This window comes from Theropithecus gelada, chromosome 2, assembly GCF_003255815.1.
Source record: "Theropithecus gelada isolate Dixy chromosome 2, Tgel_1.0, whole genome shotgun sequence".
Classification (NCBI taxonomy): Eukaryota; Metazoa; Chordata; class Mammalia; order Primates; family Cercopithecidae; genus Theropithecus; species Theropithecus gelada.
The window spans coordinates 98501567-98519512 of record NC_037669.1 but is presented as its reverse complement, the minus strand read 5'-3'; the positions used below and the strand labels follow the sequence as shown (position 1 = coordinate 98519512).

General features: G+C 39.0%; 1 protein-coding gene across 4 annotated transcripts in view; it reads right to left on the bottom strand.

The window, feature by feature from the left end:
- The window catches only part of ULK4 (unc-51 like kinase 4), a 696865-nt gene that overhangs the window by 590768 nt on the left and 88151 nt on the right, over window positions 1–17946 (bottom strand). For all 4 annotated transcript variants that reach the window (XM_025376619.1, XM_025376622.1, XM_025376621.1 and 1 more), the window contains one exon: window positions 13134–13212. In XM_025376619.1, coding sequence (XP_025232404.1) covers window positions 13134–13212 — 79 coding nt within the window. The remainder of the gene's footprint in view (window positions 1–13133; window positions 13213–17946) is intronic.

The following is a 17946-nucleotide window of genomic DNA, read 5'->3' as shown; positions in this document are numbered from 1 at the left end:
TCTTATAAAGGTGCTTTTACCATGTAGATATTTGTTAACTTGGTGTCCTTGCAGGAGGGATGACAGGTGGAATCCTCTATTCCACCATCTTGCTCTGCCTCATTATTCTCTTTCTCACGGTGACCCTGCTGGACCCCAGAGTCAGAAGCCACTATATATTAGATAGCTCATTCAAGGCTGGGCATGGTGGCTCACGCCTGTAATCCCAGCACTTTGGGAGGCCAAGGCCAAGCAGATTGTTTGAGTCCAGGAGCTCAAGAAGATAACTCATCATCCAACACCAAATCTTACCCACTTCATTTACATGTATTCATCTTTTCTTCCTGTTATAGTGGATAAAGTGTCCCTTCCTTCTCTGATCTAAGGCCAATTACCCTGGGTCATTCCCTTCCACCCACTTTAAGAATTACCTACCTTCTAACAATTTTAGACATGATTTCCCTAAACTGAGTTGGTCCACACCCATTCAGCCTCATCTACCACCACATGCAAGCTATATCTACATCATAAGACCTCCACTATGCTGTTATCGTTCATGCTGTGTTGCTTGTGTTGTACCTTCTCATAAAGCTAAGTAGACCTGATGTTGAGTGAATATAATTAAGTATCAATATATATTAATGCAGCAGTCCCCAACCTTTTTGGAACCAGAGATCAGTTTTGTGGAAGACAATTTTTCAATGGACCAGGGTTAGGGGGATGGTTTTGGGATGAAACTGTACTGCCTCAGATCATCAGGCATCAGTTAGATTTTCATACAGTGTGCACAACCTACATCCCTCACATGAGGAGTTCACAATAGGGTTCACACTCCTATGAGAATCGAATGCCACTGCTGATCTGACAGGAGGCAGAGCTCAGGCAGTAATACTCACTGGCCCGCTGCTCACCTCGTGCTGTGCAGCCCGGTTCCTAACGGGCCATAAACCAGTCCTGGTCCACAGCCCAGTTTGGGGACCCCTGCATTAATATATCTACTGTAATATGCACTTGTATATGTGTTTGTGTGCATTCACAGTATATGTGTGTTGAATTCATCAGTGAAGTCATCTAAGCCTGGAACTGTTATTGTGGGAAGGTTTTTAATAATGTACGAACAGATACAGGGCTCCCAAAATTTTTCTATCAGTTCCAGAAAGTTCTGTTATTCAAGCACTTTTTCCACTTAAGTTCTCAAGTATGAAGTTATTCAGACTATCCCCTTAGTATCCTTTAACATACATTGGATTCATACTGCTATCTCCTAGTCTTGACGTTGGTAATTTGTATTTTCTCTTTATTTTCTTTTGCTCAATCTAGCTAGAGATTTAAGAAATTTATGCAATTTATCAATATGAACTATTAGCTTGGTTTCATCTCTTTTTTTATTCTTTTCTACCTCTGGGAATACACGACATCATAATTTTTTATTTATTGTTACTTATCGAGTTCATTGAGTTCAGCTCTTATTTTTATTATTGCCTTTATTTGAGTTGCATTGGGTTTAATTTGCTCTCCTTTTTCTAGCTTCTTAAACTGGAACTTAAAACATTCTTGATTTCTAATACAGTAGCTCCCAAAGTATAGTCCCTAAACCAGCAGCATCAAAAGCCACAAGGGCACTTACTGGAAATGCAAATTATTGTGCCCCACTCAAAATCTACAGAATGAGAAACTTTGGAGGTAGGGTCTGACAATCTGTTTTGTTGTTTTAAGAGGGCAAGGTGTCACCTAGGCTGGAGTGCAGTGATGAGATCCTGGCTCACTGCTAACTCCACCTCACAGCTTCAAGCAATTCTCATGCCTCAGCCTCCCAAGTAGCTGGGATTACCAGTGTGTACTACCACGCCCAGATAATTTTTGTACTTTTAGTAGACAGGGTTTCTATTAAACCATCCTTGACTAGGCTGGTCTCAAGCTCCTGGCCTCAAGTGATCTGTCCACCTCAGCCTCCCAAAGTGCTGAGATTACAGGCATGAATCACCACGCCCAGCCTGACAATCTGTGTTTTAACAAACCTTCCGGGCAACTGTGATGCACAGAGTTTTCAGAACTATTGCTCTAATCTGAGGATTTCAGCTATGAATTATTTCACTCTTACCCCAACTTCAGCAGCATCACAAACATGGTGATGTGTTGGGTTCCCCTTATTACTCACTTTTAAATATTTTCTAAAAATTTGTGAGATTTTATTGACCCATGAGTTACAAGTATTTTTCTTAATTTCCCAACATTTGAGGGATTTTCTAGATTTCCTCTTGTTAGACATTTCTAATTTAATTCCAACATGGTCAGAGAACATATTCTAAATACTTTCAATACTTTGTTATAAAGATATGTTTTATGGCCAAGAATATGGTCTGTTTTAGTGACTATTCAGTGTGCTTTCAAAATAAAGGTATTGTACAATTGTGGGAATTAGCATTCCATAAATGTTAATTATTTCAATATCATTAATATCATTCAAATCTTTCATGTTCTTACATAATTTTTATCTACTTATTTTAAAGATATCCAACAATAATGAATTTGTCATTATCAAGTTCTCCTTTTAGTTCTGTCAATTTTATTTCATATATTTTAAAGTAGTCTCATTTTACACGGACAAATTAAGGATTGTTAAAGTTTCCTAATGAACTGAAATTGTCATTATTATGAACTGTTTTTATCTCTAGTAATACTCCCTTAATTTCTACTGTGTTATTAATATAGCTACTTAAGCTTTCTTGTTACTAGTGTTTCCATGGTATATCTTCTTCTGTTTTTTAAGTCTAACCTCCTATTTAAAGTATGTCTCATATGAACTATACATAGCTAGGTTTTTGTTTTTGTTTTTATTTTGAGATGGAGTCTCACTCTGTCACCCAGGCTGGAGTGCAGTAGTGGGATCTCGGCTCACTGTAACCTAGGCCTCCAGGTTTCAAGCCATTCTCCTGCCTCAGCCTCCCAAGTAGCTGGGATTACAGAGGCATGCACCACCACACCCACCTAAATTTTTTGTATTTTTTTTTTAGTAGAGACAGGTTTCACCACATTGGTCAGGGTGGTCTTGAACTCCTGACCTCAAGTGATCCACCTGCCTTGGCCTCCCAAAGTGCTGGGATTACAGCTGTGAGCCACTGCACCAGCGTAGGTCTTTTTTTTTTTTCCAACCTAATATAACAATCTCTGCCTTTTGACGGGAATATTTAGGCTACTCATATTTAATCCCAGCTGCTGCTTTCTGCTGGGTTCCGTTCAGCATATGCACAGCTTCAAAGTTAGCCAATGACTGTAGAGAAACTTGTACACATATTTTATGACTCTGCCCTTACTATGATTTTTCCCTACTCATTTTCCACCACCCTTTCGCAGCAGGGCCAAATTCCAACCTCAGTTCCTTGACCCAGGAAGAAGTCACTTTCTGCCTAAACTCTATTCCCTTGGTGTGAACTTAGCACATCTGCAGAAGGATAAACTAGTTAAACGTCCAGCTCGGCCAGGTCACTTCCCTTCTTTCAAGTAGTGTGTTGTCTCCAGTTTCTGCCTACTTTTGTTTTTATATTCCGTCCAGATGTTTTATTATTATTACTGGCAAGATGGTAAGCCCAATACAACTCCTTGACCATTATCAGAACCAGGAGCCCAGGTTGGGAGAAGTATAAATTCATACCCCAAAACATGAATAAAATTGGGGAAAAAAAAACTGCAGTTGAAAAATTATATGGAAGACTTTTTTTCTCCCTCTTTCTAGAGCTGAGGATAAAAATCAAAAACTCCAGCCAGATGCGGTGGCTCACGCCTGTAATCCCAGCAATTCGGGAGGCCAAGGCAGGTGGATCACGAAGTCAGGAGTTCAAGACCAGCCTGGCCAAGATGGTGAAACCCCATCTCTACTGAAAATACAAAATTAGCCAGGCATGGTGTTAGGCGCCTGTAATGCCAGCTACTCGGGAGGCTGAGGCAGAGAACTGCTTGAACCTGGGAGGCAGAGGCTGCAGTGAGCCAAGATCGCACCACTGCACTCCAGCCTGGGTGACAGGGTGAGACTCTATCTCAAATAAATAAATAAATAAACAGACGTATTTGTTATCTCTCTATGTAGGTAAGTGAGTTGCTTTTTTTTTTCCCCCAAATTCCCCATTTTATTAAAAGGATAGCTCTCCAAGGCTCTTAGCTCCATCTAACTGCTTCAGGCAAACCTCAAGCCTCATCTTTTATTCTTAAATTGTATCAAACCTCAAAAGTATTATACAACAGCAATAACCACCATCTCATCTTGTCCCAGACAGCCTTAAAGTGTTACCATTTCAGGATTTTAGTTGTCCCCATTTCTGACTTTTGAAAATTTCCCTCACTTTCTTGTTCATTCATATGTGTATTCTGAAGTCTTTTTGTTACATTTTACCCTGCATTTTTAGGTTTGTTTGTTTCGTGTTTGTTTTGTTTTTTGTTTTTGAGATGGAGTCTCACTCTGTCGCCCATGCTGGAGTACGGTGGCGTGATCTCGGCTCACTGCAACTTCTGCCTCCCAGGTTCAAGCAATTCTCCTGTCTCAGCCTCCCAAGTGGCTGGGATTACAGGCGCCCACCACCACACCCGACTAATTTTTGCATTTTTAGTAGAGACAGGGTTTCACCATATTGGTCAGGCTGGTCTCAAACTCCTGACCTCAGGTGATCTACCCACCTCGGCCTCCCAAAGTGCTGGGATTACAGGTGTGAGCCACTGCACCGGCCCTCTAGGTTTGTTTTTGTGTTGCTTTTTTTTTTTTTTTTTTTGATGTGGGAGGATCACTCATAATTTACAAGATTATCTCAATAGCTAAATTGCCATAATTAGAAGACCACATGTTATTTTTATAAGAATATTTACAAAACCATAATAAATGCTACATGGAAAAACTACAGGGAAAAATAAGTCCATATATATATAACTGATACATCTCAGAAAGTGCTACAAGTGCTGTTTGTTCTTGATAAAAGTTATACATTGAAAATGAGGGCTATGGAAAATAAGGACAATGACAGAACTATGTGCAATTGTTCTAGTAATGAAAAGCAATACCACTCAAGCTAGGAGAGAGAGAAGAGGAAGTGGTGCAATCATGCATTTTAACACAGAGCAAGAGCCCAAAGAGGGGCACACAATACCACAGCGTTTGAAATAGATTTATCATACACTATGTTTAGAGTTTCCAAAAGCACACAATTTTTAGAAAGAACTAAGTTAAATAACGCTTCAAATCACCATATAACCACTTTTAACATAAAATTCAATTCTATAACCAATTCAGTAGAAAGCTAAAGAACATACTGTCAATATTCTTAAGTCAATCACTCTTTTAAAGAACTAAATCATAAAATGTGATTATCCCACAAAAAACGTGAGGACATAGAATGTAAAATAAATTTTTCAAATTAAATTAGAGGCCAGCATTATTCTAAGTGAAGTAACTCAGGAAGAGAAATCCAAATATCGTATGTTCCCAATTATAAGTGGGAGCTAAGCTATAGGTATGCAAAGGCATACGGAGTGGTTTAATGGACACTGGATACTCACAAGTGGGGGAGGGGAGAGGGATTTTAAAAACTACATATTGAGTACAATGTACACTACCCAGGTGACCAGTGTACTAAAATGTCAGACTTCACCATTATACAACTCATCCATGTAATCAAAAATCACTTGTTTTTCAAAAGCTATTAAAATAAAAAATATATATTAAAAATAAATTAATTAATTAGAGGTCAGGTACAGTGGCTCATGCCTGTAATCCCAGCACTTTGGAAGGCTGAGGCAGGTGGATTGCTTGTCACCAGAAGTTAGAGACCAGCCTGGGAAATAATACAACACACCATCTCTACTAAAAGTAAAAATTAAAAGATTAGCTAGGCATGGTGACATGTACCTGTAGTCCCAGCTACTGCAGAGGCTGAGGTGGGAGGATCAGCTGAGCCCAGGAGTATGAAGTTGCAGTAAGCCATGATCATGCTACTGCACTCCAACCTGGGCAACAGAGCAAGACCCTGCCTCAAAAAACAAAAATTAAATTAGATTAATTTCAAAAACAATAATGGTGATAATAACGTTACACAGCATGATGAACTTAGTGAATTCACAATCTGTTGAGGCCACGTGTGATGGCTCATGCCTGTAATCCCAACACTTTGGGAGGCTGAGGTGGATGGATCACTTGAGCCCAGGAGTTTAAGACCAGCCTGGCACATGGTACACAGTAAGCATTCAATAAAGGTTGGCTAAAATTATTTTTAAAAATTCAAAAAAGACCAGCCTGGTCAACATAGGGAGACTACGTGTCTACAAAAAATAAAAAATATAAAAATAGCTGGCCATGGTGACACGCACCTCTAGTACTAGCTACTTAGGAGGCTGAGGTGGGAAGATGGCTTAAGCCCAAGGTAGTGAGCTATGATTGTGCCACTGTAGTCCAGCCTCAACAACACAATGAAAGTCCATCTCAAAAATAAAAATAGTAATAATCTGTTGAAAATAAAGAGAAAATGCAATGGCAATTAATGACAATTAATACAATAACATTTCCTGAACTAAAATTGTATGTTTTATTTTAGAAAAATGTTAAAACAGCAGTTATAATCTACATAAGTTTTAATATTATGTTCTTATTGCATATATCACATGAGAGCGAAAGTGGCACTGCAAAGGAAAAGATGTACCTTTACAGTGGAGCTCTCTGGCAGCACTACTTTAATCAAATGATCAAAGTAGGCGCAACTAATAAAACCTGACACTGCATGCTTCCTGATGAGTTGAAATATGAAGTACTCAATATCACCTATTATGTTCTTACCAAAAAAAATGGTTTAACCTGAATCTAATGAAGCTTCCAGACCTAACCTACAGTTTATAGGAAATGTGTGAACTAGAGGAATAAGTTAGCAATACCGAGAAAAAGTATATATGCGTATCCTCTGATGCCATACCAAACTCAGTAACCATTAACGTTAAAATAAAAGAGGAAACTGGTAAATACTTACGTAACATGATTTTATGCCAACACCAAGTATTAATGAGAATACAGAGCACTGACCATTCTTTTCAGAGGTCAGATCTAGGTACTATTGTTTCTTAAAAAGAGAAAAATTCCCAGTTTATTTATAGCTTTCCAATTCAGAGAAATACCGAGAAAAAGCAAGCAGACAAATCTGGAATGTGGAACATTCTACAGGACAAACAGCCTGGACTCTCCAAGAATCAATACAATGTGGCAAGAAAAAATAGAGGAACAATTCTAGAAAAACCATTAGGAAAGAGACTCCAACAGTGAATTATAGAGAGCACCAAGTTGTTTCTTCTAAAGATGCAAAGGTGATTTATTTTTAGGAATTCCATTAATATAATCCACCTATTAATAGAGATAGGAAGAAAAAAAAATCCTAGAGAACCCAGACTGCATTCTCTAACTACATCTTCTAACAAAAAGTAAACAAGATTCCTTATAGAAGTGCTTTCAAAACTAGGGGTTGACTATTCCCGAAACAAGCCTGTGAAAGCTCACTGCCGAGAAGCCAGCAAACTATCAGAGACAGGAGTAGGCTCGTGTCAAAGGGAGAAAGGAGCAAACTTGAAAGAGCTCCCACTGGATGGAGATGAAACAATGTAAGCATTGAAAAGACTAACAACTGCAAAGGACTAGATGATCTACATACATACATCTGTAAGTTCTTAAGAATATAAAATCAATCTCACTGCACACTTAAGGAGATTTCTAAGGTACCAACTCTTTATTCTGAAAACTGACCTATGAAGAGGAACAATCAAGCGTTTATCTTGCCTTGCAAAACAAACCCTATTTTAGGATAACCAAATAGTTGATCAGGGAAAGATCTTCTACAAGAAGACTTCCAACTACAAATAGAAAGGAAATTACAGAATAAGAAAATTACCATTTTGCAACTCTAAAGGATGACTACATGTAGACAATAATCGATTGATGTTAAAACTATGAAATAAAAGAGTGATGAGTTCCTGACTCACAGATGAGGGTATGAAGAAAACAAAGAGTGATGGCAATGTTTATAATAAGGCTGGCAACATCTGACTCTAGTGATCAACTGTAACCCCTCTAATAGAGGCATTTAATGTTTAGTTGTCTCACTTTCTATGAAGCAATAGGAAAAATACAGCACCAACTATGACAAATTCCTGTTTCCCCAAGCTATCCCCCCCATAAAAGTACTGAATCAAGGGTCCACATCTAAGCAGCTATGTGCAAGAAAGGAAAGGCAGGTGATAAAGGACTATGTTAAATAATACCAAAAGGGTGCAATAAAGCTTCTGGTATTCCAATTTGGGCCAAGACAAGGGAAAATTTGTCTGTAACAAATAAATGACACCAAAAAATAAGAGACCAGGAATTAAGAGACTTAAGGGTCACATTATCTAAACACAACCCTGGCCCAAAGAGAAATTACAAAATGACATGTATGAAACCACCAAGAAAATCTGAACACTAACTGGGTATTAGATGATACTCAGAGACTACTGTTGAATGTATTGGGTGTGATAATGAAATCACGGTTATATATTTTTCTAATCCTTGTCTGCTAGAAAAATACATTTACTAGCAAAATGATACTATTTTATTTAAAATACTCCAGCAAGAAAGAGAGAGGGAGAGAAAAAGGGAAAGGGGGAATGAAAGCAGGAGACAAGATGAAACAAGATTAGTCAGTGTTGATTGCTGGAAGGGAATGATGCTACCTCATTATTCTATTCTCTCTACTTCTATATATGTTGAAATTTTCCATAATAAAAAAAAAATTTTTTTTGAGACAGGGTCTTGCTCTGTTGCACAGGCTGGAGTGCAATAGCATAGTAGCCCAAGCCCATTGCAGCCTCAACCTCCCAGGGTCATGTCTCAGCCTCCTGAGTAGCTGGGATCACAGATGCGCACCACCACGCCAAACTGTTTCTATTTTTCCTAGAGACAGGGTCTCCTTATGTTGGCCAGGCTGGTCTCAAACTCCTAGGCTCAAGTTATCCTCCCATCTCAGCCTCCCAAAGCATAGGGATTACAGCCATGAGTCACCATGCCCAGCTGATAATAAAGAAATTTAATGAATGGGTTAACCTAAAATGTCTATTAACATTCCTTTTGACCAGGAGTGGTGGTTCACGCCTGTCATCCCAGCACTTTGGGAGGCTGAGGCGGGTGGATTATTTGAGATCAAGAGTTCGAGATCAGCCTGGCCAACGTGGTGAAACCCTGTCTCTACTAAAAATACAAAATAAATTAGCTGGGTGTGGTGGTGCATGCCTGTAATCCCAGCTACTCAGGAGGCTGAGGCAGGAGAATCGCTTGAACCTCAGTGACAGAGGTTACAGTGAGCCAAGATCGCACCACTGAACTCCAGCCTGGGCGGCAGAGTAAGACTCGGTCACAAAAACAATTCCTTTCAGTTCTAGAATTTGATGGGTCTATATTAAATTTCCTAAAATAGATCCACTGCATGCTTCAGACTAAATATGTTGGCTTAGTATCAGAAATATTTTTAAAATTAGTACACATAGAAACCACAATGATTACAGAGTGGTAAATGTGTTATCTAGGAAAATAAGCTTCAGATGGTTATATTTTTCTGTGAAAAAGATACAAATGTCAATAAATGCTTCTAAATGCATAAAGGAGATCATAACTGTTATTTTCTGTAGCTGTTGATGAGAGAATAAGATGAAAGAGATTTAAATTATATTACAGGGATAGTAAAATAGATTTTTGCTCCATTTTCTCTGTCTCTTTGTAACAAATTATACCATCATACTCTTCTGACATTCTTTTAATCATTCATTAAACTCTTCAGCATTGACTGAGTGCCTACAATACACATTACTTTGCTGGCTCGGCACTGTGGGGTACAAAGATGAGTAACAAAATGAGGTTCTATGCCTTTAAAATGCTTATATGGGCCAGGTGCAGTGGCTCACGCCTGTAATCCCAGCACTTTGGGAAGCTAAGGCAAGTGGATCACTTGAGGCCAGGAGTTCAAGACCAGCCTGGCCAACATGACGAAACCATGTTTCTACTAAAAATACAAAAATTAGAAGGAGTGTGGTGGCATGAACCTGCGGTCCCAGCTACTCGTGAGGCAGAGGCTGAGAATCCCTTGAACCCGGGAGGCAGAGGTTGCAGTGAGCCGAGATCATACCACTACACTACAGCCTGGGCAACAAAGCGAGACTTTGTCTCAATCAATCAATAAATAAATAAATAAAGTAAAAAATAAAATGCTAATAGGATCTACAACCACAATTTTTCTTGTTCACTAAGAGTAACCCTAATAGAGAACTCAGGATTCATCTCACACTTGAAATTTTGTTACTGATTATTGAAAAATTATCTACAAGCACCCAATTGTGAGTTATACAGAAACCTGGTCTCAAGAGTTATGAACCAAACGTTCACTCCACAGGGTTCCCAGATCCCCTAAAATCATGTGCTAAGTGTTGACGGTATTTTTCTGGAGAGGCTATAATGGTTTTCATTTATCTTATTCATCTCAAATGGTACAAAATCACCAGTGGAATGGAGCCACACATCCTGTAGCAGAAACTTCAAAAAAAAAAAAACAAGAAAAAGATGAAACATGGTACCATGTCCTTGCTCAGCTTCCACAGATCCTGCTTCTGGAAACTGAAACATAAATTCTTCAAACTTGCACAATTTTTTTCCTAGTGCTTGAATGACCTCTAGTGGCTACTTAAATTATCACAGCCAACTGCTCATAGCAGGAATTAGGTTCGTGGAAAAGTGATTACAATTTTTGCCATTGAAAGTAATGAAATAACTAAAAAGTGTTGAGAAATAACAAAAATTAAGATGGCATCACAAAGGAGCGCCTCGCTCAATTTCAAGTTATTATACAAGCTCTCTATTATCCAACCAAATGTAGTTCACAATACAGTATGTGTAATTCAAAACAGTTCACCAGATAGTTCAGTATATGCCATTTTTTTTAATGAAATAAGTATGATTTTCCCTAAGTTCTTGCATTTCAAACTAATAAAGCATCAGCAAACACCCATGAAGAGAACAGTACTGGAATAAAAGATACAAGAACCTCGGGAGTTAACACCCACCCTTTCCTCTCAGTTGAGGCAGCACCAGGAATACAATATCAACAAAGTACAACTGGAGTAGGAGAAATACTTTGAGAATAAAAACTGGCCAAAGAACTCAACCCTAGTGAGAACAGGTAACAAATATGGTTCAGGAACTGCTGGGCCAAACTCTCCAAGTGGGAGTGCAGCAGCAGCAACAGCAAGAATGAGGGCATCACATCACCCAGGGTGACCAGCAGGTCCCAGGTTACTTCACATGCCCTCTGCCCAGTCCCTTGAGAATTCCTGCAACAGCAAAACACACCATCTTCCAGGCACTGCTACAGGGAGTTCCAAGAATACTGATAGAGTTCTATTCATTTATTTTGAAATATTTGTCAGTATCTATATATACACAAGGCACTGTCTAGGCACTGGGGTGGAGTGTTGAACAAGACAGTTCAAAATCCCTTTTCCAATGGAGCTTGTAGTCTAGTGTGGAAAGAGAAATAAATACATAAAATGCCAGGTGGTGATATATAGTGTGAAAAAGATAAAGTAATAAAGTAGAACAATGGGGTTTGGAAATCACAGGGTGGCCATACTATTCTTTTCTATAAGTTGGTCATCTCAATGCAGACTAGCTTTTCTTCAAGCACTCAATAGCCATAGTGGCTGGTGGCTACTACACTGGATAGTTCAACAAATCTGAAACTATCATCCATGACTTTTTAGTTCATAATCTTCATCCTCTTTCTTTATGAATCCTAAGAGAATTCATCCAACTGATCTTCAAATTCACTAACTCAGCTTCCTAAAGTATCCATCCTACTTATTACTGCAACTACTGAATAATTTAATTCAACAGTCATATTTTACATATTCAGAGGCTCTTTCTTCACAGCTCCTGAGCAACAAATGCCTGCTCTGATGATGCAGGGATATCCTCTAAAATGCTGGGACTTTGTCTTGGACTTTAAGTTCTCTCCCTTCTCCTACAGCTAATCCATCTCACTGGAGACCTTTTGCTCTGAGCCCTCAGAAGGAACTCCCATTTTTGAGATCCTAAGCCTTCTCATCTTCCTGGTGATACTGCCCTATATGCTCAATCTTTTAGATAAAAATCTACTCATCACATCTCTGAGAACCAAGCTGGGTACCATTGGTAATTATATAGGTCACAATTCATTTATTTTAGTCCCCCCCGCTCCACCACAAAAAAAGGAAAAATTTAGACTTAGTAGCATTTTACTAGCAGCTCAGAGATCCAACAGTTTGCAGGAAATAGAGATGGAATTGCAAGCAAGGGAAATACAGTGAAATTAAATTAATCTCCACTCAGACACTATAAGGCCAGCTAGGAAACTATCCCAGCAATTGGCTACTGCAGTGAACGGCACAGAGAGGAAATTTTCCAGTTCTTCTTAAGGCTCCAAATACCAATTGGCTACTATAGTGGACAAGACAGAAATTTTTCCAATTCCTCTCAAAGCCCCAAATACCACACAACCCCAGCTTCAACTCTACAAAATCCCCTCTCCTTACCCCTTTACTTCCTTCAGGAGCTCTTGCTGTTGCCCCTAAAAGCCTTGGTTCTTTTCACCTATGCTGACTCTTGAGCCTCTTCCCAGATCAAGTGATAAAACTCCATTACCGATTAAGTGTAACATATATTAACAGAATAGGTAGAAAGTAATCTTTCATACAAAAACACTAAATTCAAGGTGAAAGGCCAGAAGAATTTGAATTTTGAATTGTAAGCTATGCTTTAACTAGGAAATACATTAGTCTATTAGACAGACTACAAGAAAACTAGAAATTAAAAAAGCTTTATTCAAAAACAAATGAAAGAATGATGAGCAGAGTTCACAAGCCTTGTTAACTCTGCTGTGCCATTTTAATGATGGACTACGTTGTAAATGTGCTGCTACGTTTAAGCCTAAAGGTCTGTTGAGGTGACAGTTTTAGAACGATTGCCATAATCCCACAGAGAAAAGTCAAGTGAAGATCAGTGAAAGCTGCATGTTCTAAATTACAGAATCAAGAACAGTATTTCTTGTCATTCATCACATTTAAGTAATAAAAGACTTTACCTCAACAACAGGAGTATTTTCCTGGAGCTCAGTTGTGTGCGAAGCCAATAAACCAATCACCCGAGCAACCTTGGCCCGTCTGTAAATGGAGAGAAAACAGGCTCTGAAGATTCGGGGACCAAGGAAACTAATCCCAGCTAGTTACATTATGCAATGATGAGCATTAGATATAAGACTGTAAATTAAAAATTGAATGTGACAGGTCAGGCCCACACTCGTACATGTACACAGCCCAGAGAAACATATACATAGGGAGACACGAACTGTAATGTCCGCTGCAATACTGCAATAGCGACAAAATTTAAACAAGTTGTGGTTTAATAGCAAAAGGAAAAATAAGATTTTTTAAAATCTTTAACCAGAAAAGAGCAAAACAGTAATTAATCCTTTTATTGCTGAGTACAGAAGCATTTGGCTAAAGGTCTCTTTTCTACTTGTTAGAAGATCAGTGAGTTTCTATGCAAGTAGTAAATAATATCTGAACAGTAACATATCTGTATGTATTCAGTGTAACAAATTTTTACAATCAAAAGTTTTTAAAATATTGTACTATTTGCATAAACACTAGTTTTAATGAGGTGTTCTTTCAGCATCCAGCAGAAAACTGAAGTTGATAAATTACTATTAATAAATCACATTCAGTGTGATTTGAAAAGACATTTCATGCAGAAAAATTAGTTTTGATTAGTTTTTTTCTAATTGAAACAAATAGTGAGTTGAAGAGAACTGCACTCTTATTTAGTGATGTCGGCATGTTGTCTGGGATAATCAGTATGTACCTTAGTCAGCTTTCATTTTTTACCATCTTAAAATAAACCTATGTGGTACCCATGGAGGAAAACAAATCAGACTCAGAGAAGTACTACAGGGAAAATGTCTGCGTTATCACAACTCTAACATACAGAAATGATTCTTATAAATTTCAACACTTCTTAAATTGACCATTAAAATATCTTAACATATACAAATTAAAGAAGTCCTGGGCAATTGTAGAATTAGCATCCCACCTCTGAATAAAAAGATTATACTTTAAAAGTAGTCATTTTGAAAAATATCTGTAGGACAATTGGAAAAGCCCTCCTCCCACCTCAACCCCCTAAGGAGCTGGGACTGTAGGCGTGCACCACCACACCCAGCTAAATTTTTTTACTTTTTGTAGAGATGGGGTCTCGCTATGATGCCCAGGCTGGCCTTGAACTCCTGAAAAACAATCCTCCCATCTCAGCTTCCCAAAGTTCTGGGATTACAGGCTTGAGCCACTGCATCTATCTATCTCTTTTCAAAGACAAGCTCAAAATACTTACGAAACACTTAACCATTTTTGAATTTATAAAAGTAAATATTGGCAACCAGATTTATTTAACTAAAATAAAAATGTATCAACATGCCAATTATTTTCCCTAATATGACCAAAAACAATTCCTATTAGAACAAGAGAAAACACACTACCTAAAAATCCTATACTTTTAAAACAGAAACTTTAAATCGCTTATGAATAGTCACTTTTTACCAAAATCCTAAATACAAGTATCACGTACCCTATATACAACACCCTCACAATACAGGTTCCTTCTCAAAATTCAGGTTTTCTCAGGTCACCACTCCAGGTGCCCCCAGTGACTTGACACTGTACCTCAGAACCAACCCATCTCCATGACAGCATCTAAGGCAGCACTGTCTAACAAACCTTCGTCCCCTGACAGAAGTGTCCCACATCTGCACTGCTCAATACAGTATCCACTAGACATATGACTATCAAGCACATAAAATACGACACATGCAAGTAAGGAACAAAACATTTAATTTTTTTTTTTTTTTTTTGAGACAGGTTCTCACCCTGTCACCCAAGCTAGAGTGCAATGGCACAACCTCCGCTCACTGCAATGCCTCCCAGGCTCAAGCAATCCTCCCAACTCAGCCTCCCAAGTAGCAGGGACTATAGGTGTGCGACGCCACCCCTGCTAATTTTTGTATTTTTAGTAGAAACAGGGTTTCGCCATGTTGTCCAGGATGGTCTTGAACTCCTGAGCTCAAGTGATCTGCCCACCTCAGCCTCCCAAAGTGCTGGGATTACAGGCGTAAGCTATTGAATCTGGCCTTAATTTTTAATGTAAAAATTACCCCCACAGTTGAGGGTGAGGGAGACAGTATCCTGGGGTCATTACTCATCTTTCACGTGCCTGGTCCTGGTTACCTCGTAAGTAGGACCAATAACAATACGTACCTCATGTTGTTCTAAGAATCAAAGGAGATAATCCATGTGCAGAAAGTACCATTGTGTCTGACAATATGTGCTGAATGAGTAAGCTACTATCAATTTTTAATTTAAATAACCCGTATGAAGTTAATGGCTACCACATTAGAACAAAACTAAACTTCTGTAGTTACTTATTCATTCATTTACTTGCTTATTATCTGTCCCCCCAATCAGCCCAGGAGATCCATGAAGGCAGGGTTGTATCCCCATCGCCACTGTAACACCGAGACAGTCTGTTGAATAAATATATCAACACGAAAAGCAAAATAACTAAACACATTAGTAGGAAAAAAGTGCATAAAAGTATGGCTGTACAAGGCAAACAAAAGGCAAACAGGATTTCCAATGTAAATCTCAGTAGAATTCAAGGCTAAACTCATGAGAAAAAGATTCCCTTTAAACTAAAAACCATCGCCAGGCATGGTGGCTCAGGCCTGTAATCCCAGCACTTTGGGAGGCTGAGGCGGGCAGATCACTTGAGGTCAGGAGTTCGAGACCAGTCTGACCAACATGGAGAAACCCCGTCTCTACTAAAAATACAAAATTAGCCGGGCGTGGTGATGTGTGCCTATAATCCCAGCTACTCGGGAGGCTGAGGCAGGAGAATTGCTTGAACCTGGGAGGCAGTGGTTGCGGTGAGCCAAGATCGCGTCATTGCACACCAGCCTGGGCTACAATAGCGATCTGTCTCAAACTAAAAATAAAAATAAAAATAAAATAAAATAAAGAACTAAAAAGCGTATGACCTACAGAAGAAATAAAATGTGATTTTTTTTTTTTTTTTTTTGAGAGGGAGCCTTGCTCTGTTACCCAGGCTGGAGTGTACTGAGTAGCACGATCTCGGCTCACTGCACCCTCTGCTTCCTGGGTTCAAGTCATTCTCCTGCCTCAGCCTCCCCAGTAGCTGGGATTACAGGTGCGCACCACCATGCCCAGCTAATTTTCGTATTTTTAGTAGAGACAGGGTTTCACCATGTTGGCCAGGCTGGTCTTGAACTCCTGACCTCGTGATCCACCCGCCTCAGCTTCCCAAAATGCTGAGATATAGGCATGAGCCACGGCACCCAGCCTGGTGTGAATCTTTATACACCAAATAACAAAGCATGAAAAGTAAACCCACAGTAGTGGTATACTTCAATTTTTTTCTCTTCCAAGCAGAGAGAGAAGGCAACAATGAATACATTCATCAATACATTCACACATTCGAGCATCCTAAATAAAACTACAAAGTCAAACTAACAGATGTATCTATCAAAGTCTACACCCTACAGAGACTACTCTTACTCAGTGGGAGGCTGTATAGGATGTTGTCTAAGACTCTGGAATTCAAAGTCTTGGACCTGGCCCTGACCCCACCATTGGGGGCAAGGCAGACAGCACCCTGGGATAATTACTCATCTTTCATGTGCCTGGTAGGCACAACAAGCAGGAAATAATATGTACCTCATGCTGTTCTAAGAATCAGGAGATAATCCACATGTCATGACACAGAAATTACCATTGTGTCATGACAATTTGTGCTGAATGAGCAAGTCACTATTACTACATTATTATTAATAGTTGACTACATTCATGGCATACATTAAAAATGATTTTATATTAGACCACAAAGATAAATTATTAGAATTCCCTAAAGCAGAAATTATAAAGGACTCATTTTGATGTAGTAAAAGGAGAAAAGTAAAAATAACAAATATAAAACAAAAAGCCTAAACACTTGGGAAGTTAGAAGCACTTCTGCTGGGCGCGGTGGCTCACGCCTGTAATCCCAGCACTTTGGGAGGCCGAGGTGGGCAGATCACTTGAGGTCAGAAGTTCGAGGCCAGCCTAGCCAACATGGTGAAACCCCATCTCTCCTAAAAAATACAAAAATTAGCTGGGCGTGGTGGTGGGTGCCTGCAATCCCAGCTACTCGGGAGGCTGAGGCAGGAGAATCACTTGAACCCGGGAGGTGGAGGTTGCAGTGAGCCGAGATCGTGCCACTGCACTCCAGCCTGGGTGACGGAGTGAGACTCTGTCTCAAAAGAAAAAAAAAGCACTTCTATATACCTTATACATCATATTAAAAAATGAAAACTTTGGCCGGGTAAAGTGGCTCACATCTGTAATCTCCAGCACTTTAGGAGGATGAGATGGAAGGATCACTAAGGCCAGGAGTTCAAGACCAGCCTGGCCAACAAAGTGAAACCCTGTCTCTACCAAAAAAAAAAAAAAAAGTTTTTAATTTAGCCAGGCATGTTGACATGCACCAGTAGTTCCATTCCAGCTTCAGGGACACAGTGAGATCCTATTTTTTTAGAGTGAGTCTCTGAAAATAATAATAAAATAAATAAATAAGGAAAAGAACAAATAAAAGGGAAAGGGAAAGAAAGTGTCCATAAATCATAATCAGGTAAGTAACACAGATCTAAACTTATGAGATATTCTCTGTCTTTAATGATTGCAGACTAAACACTTGACACTCACTTTTCTGATCCCTCTACAGTCTCTAAAATACAAGTTCTTTTTATTAAATGATAACTGGAAACAAAAAGGAGGGCTAAAATTGAACTAGAA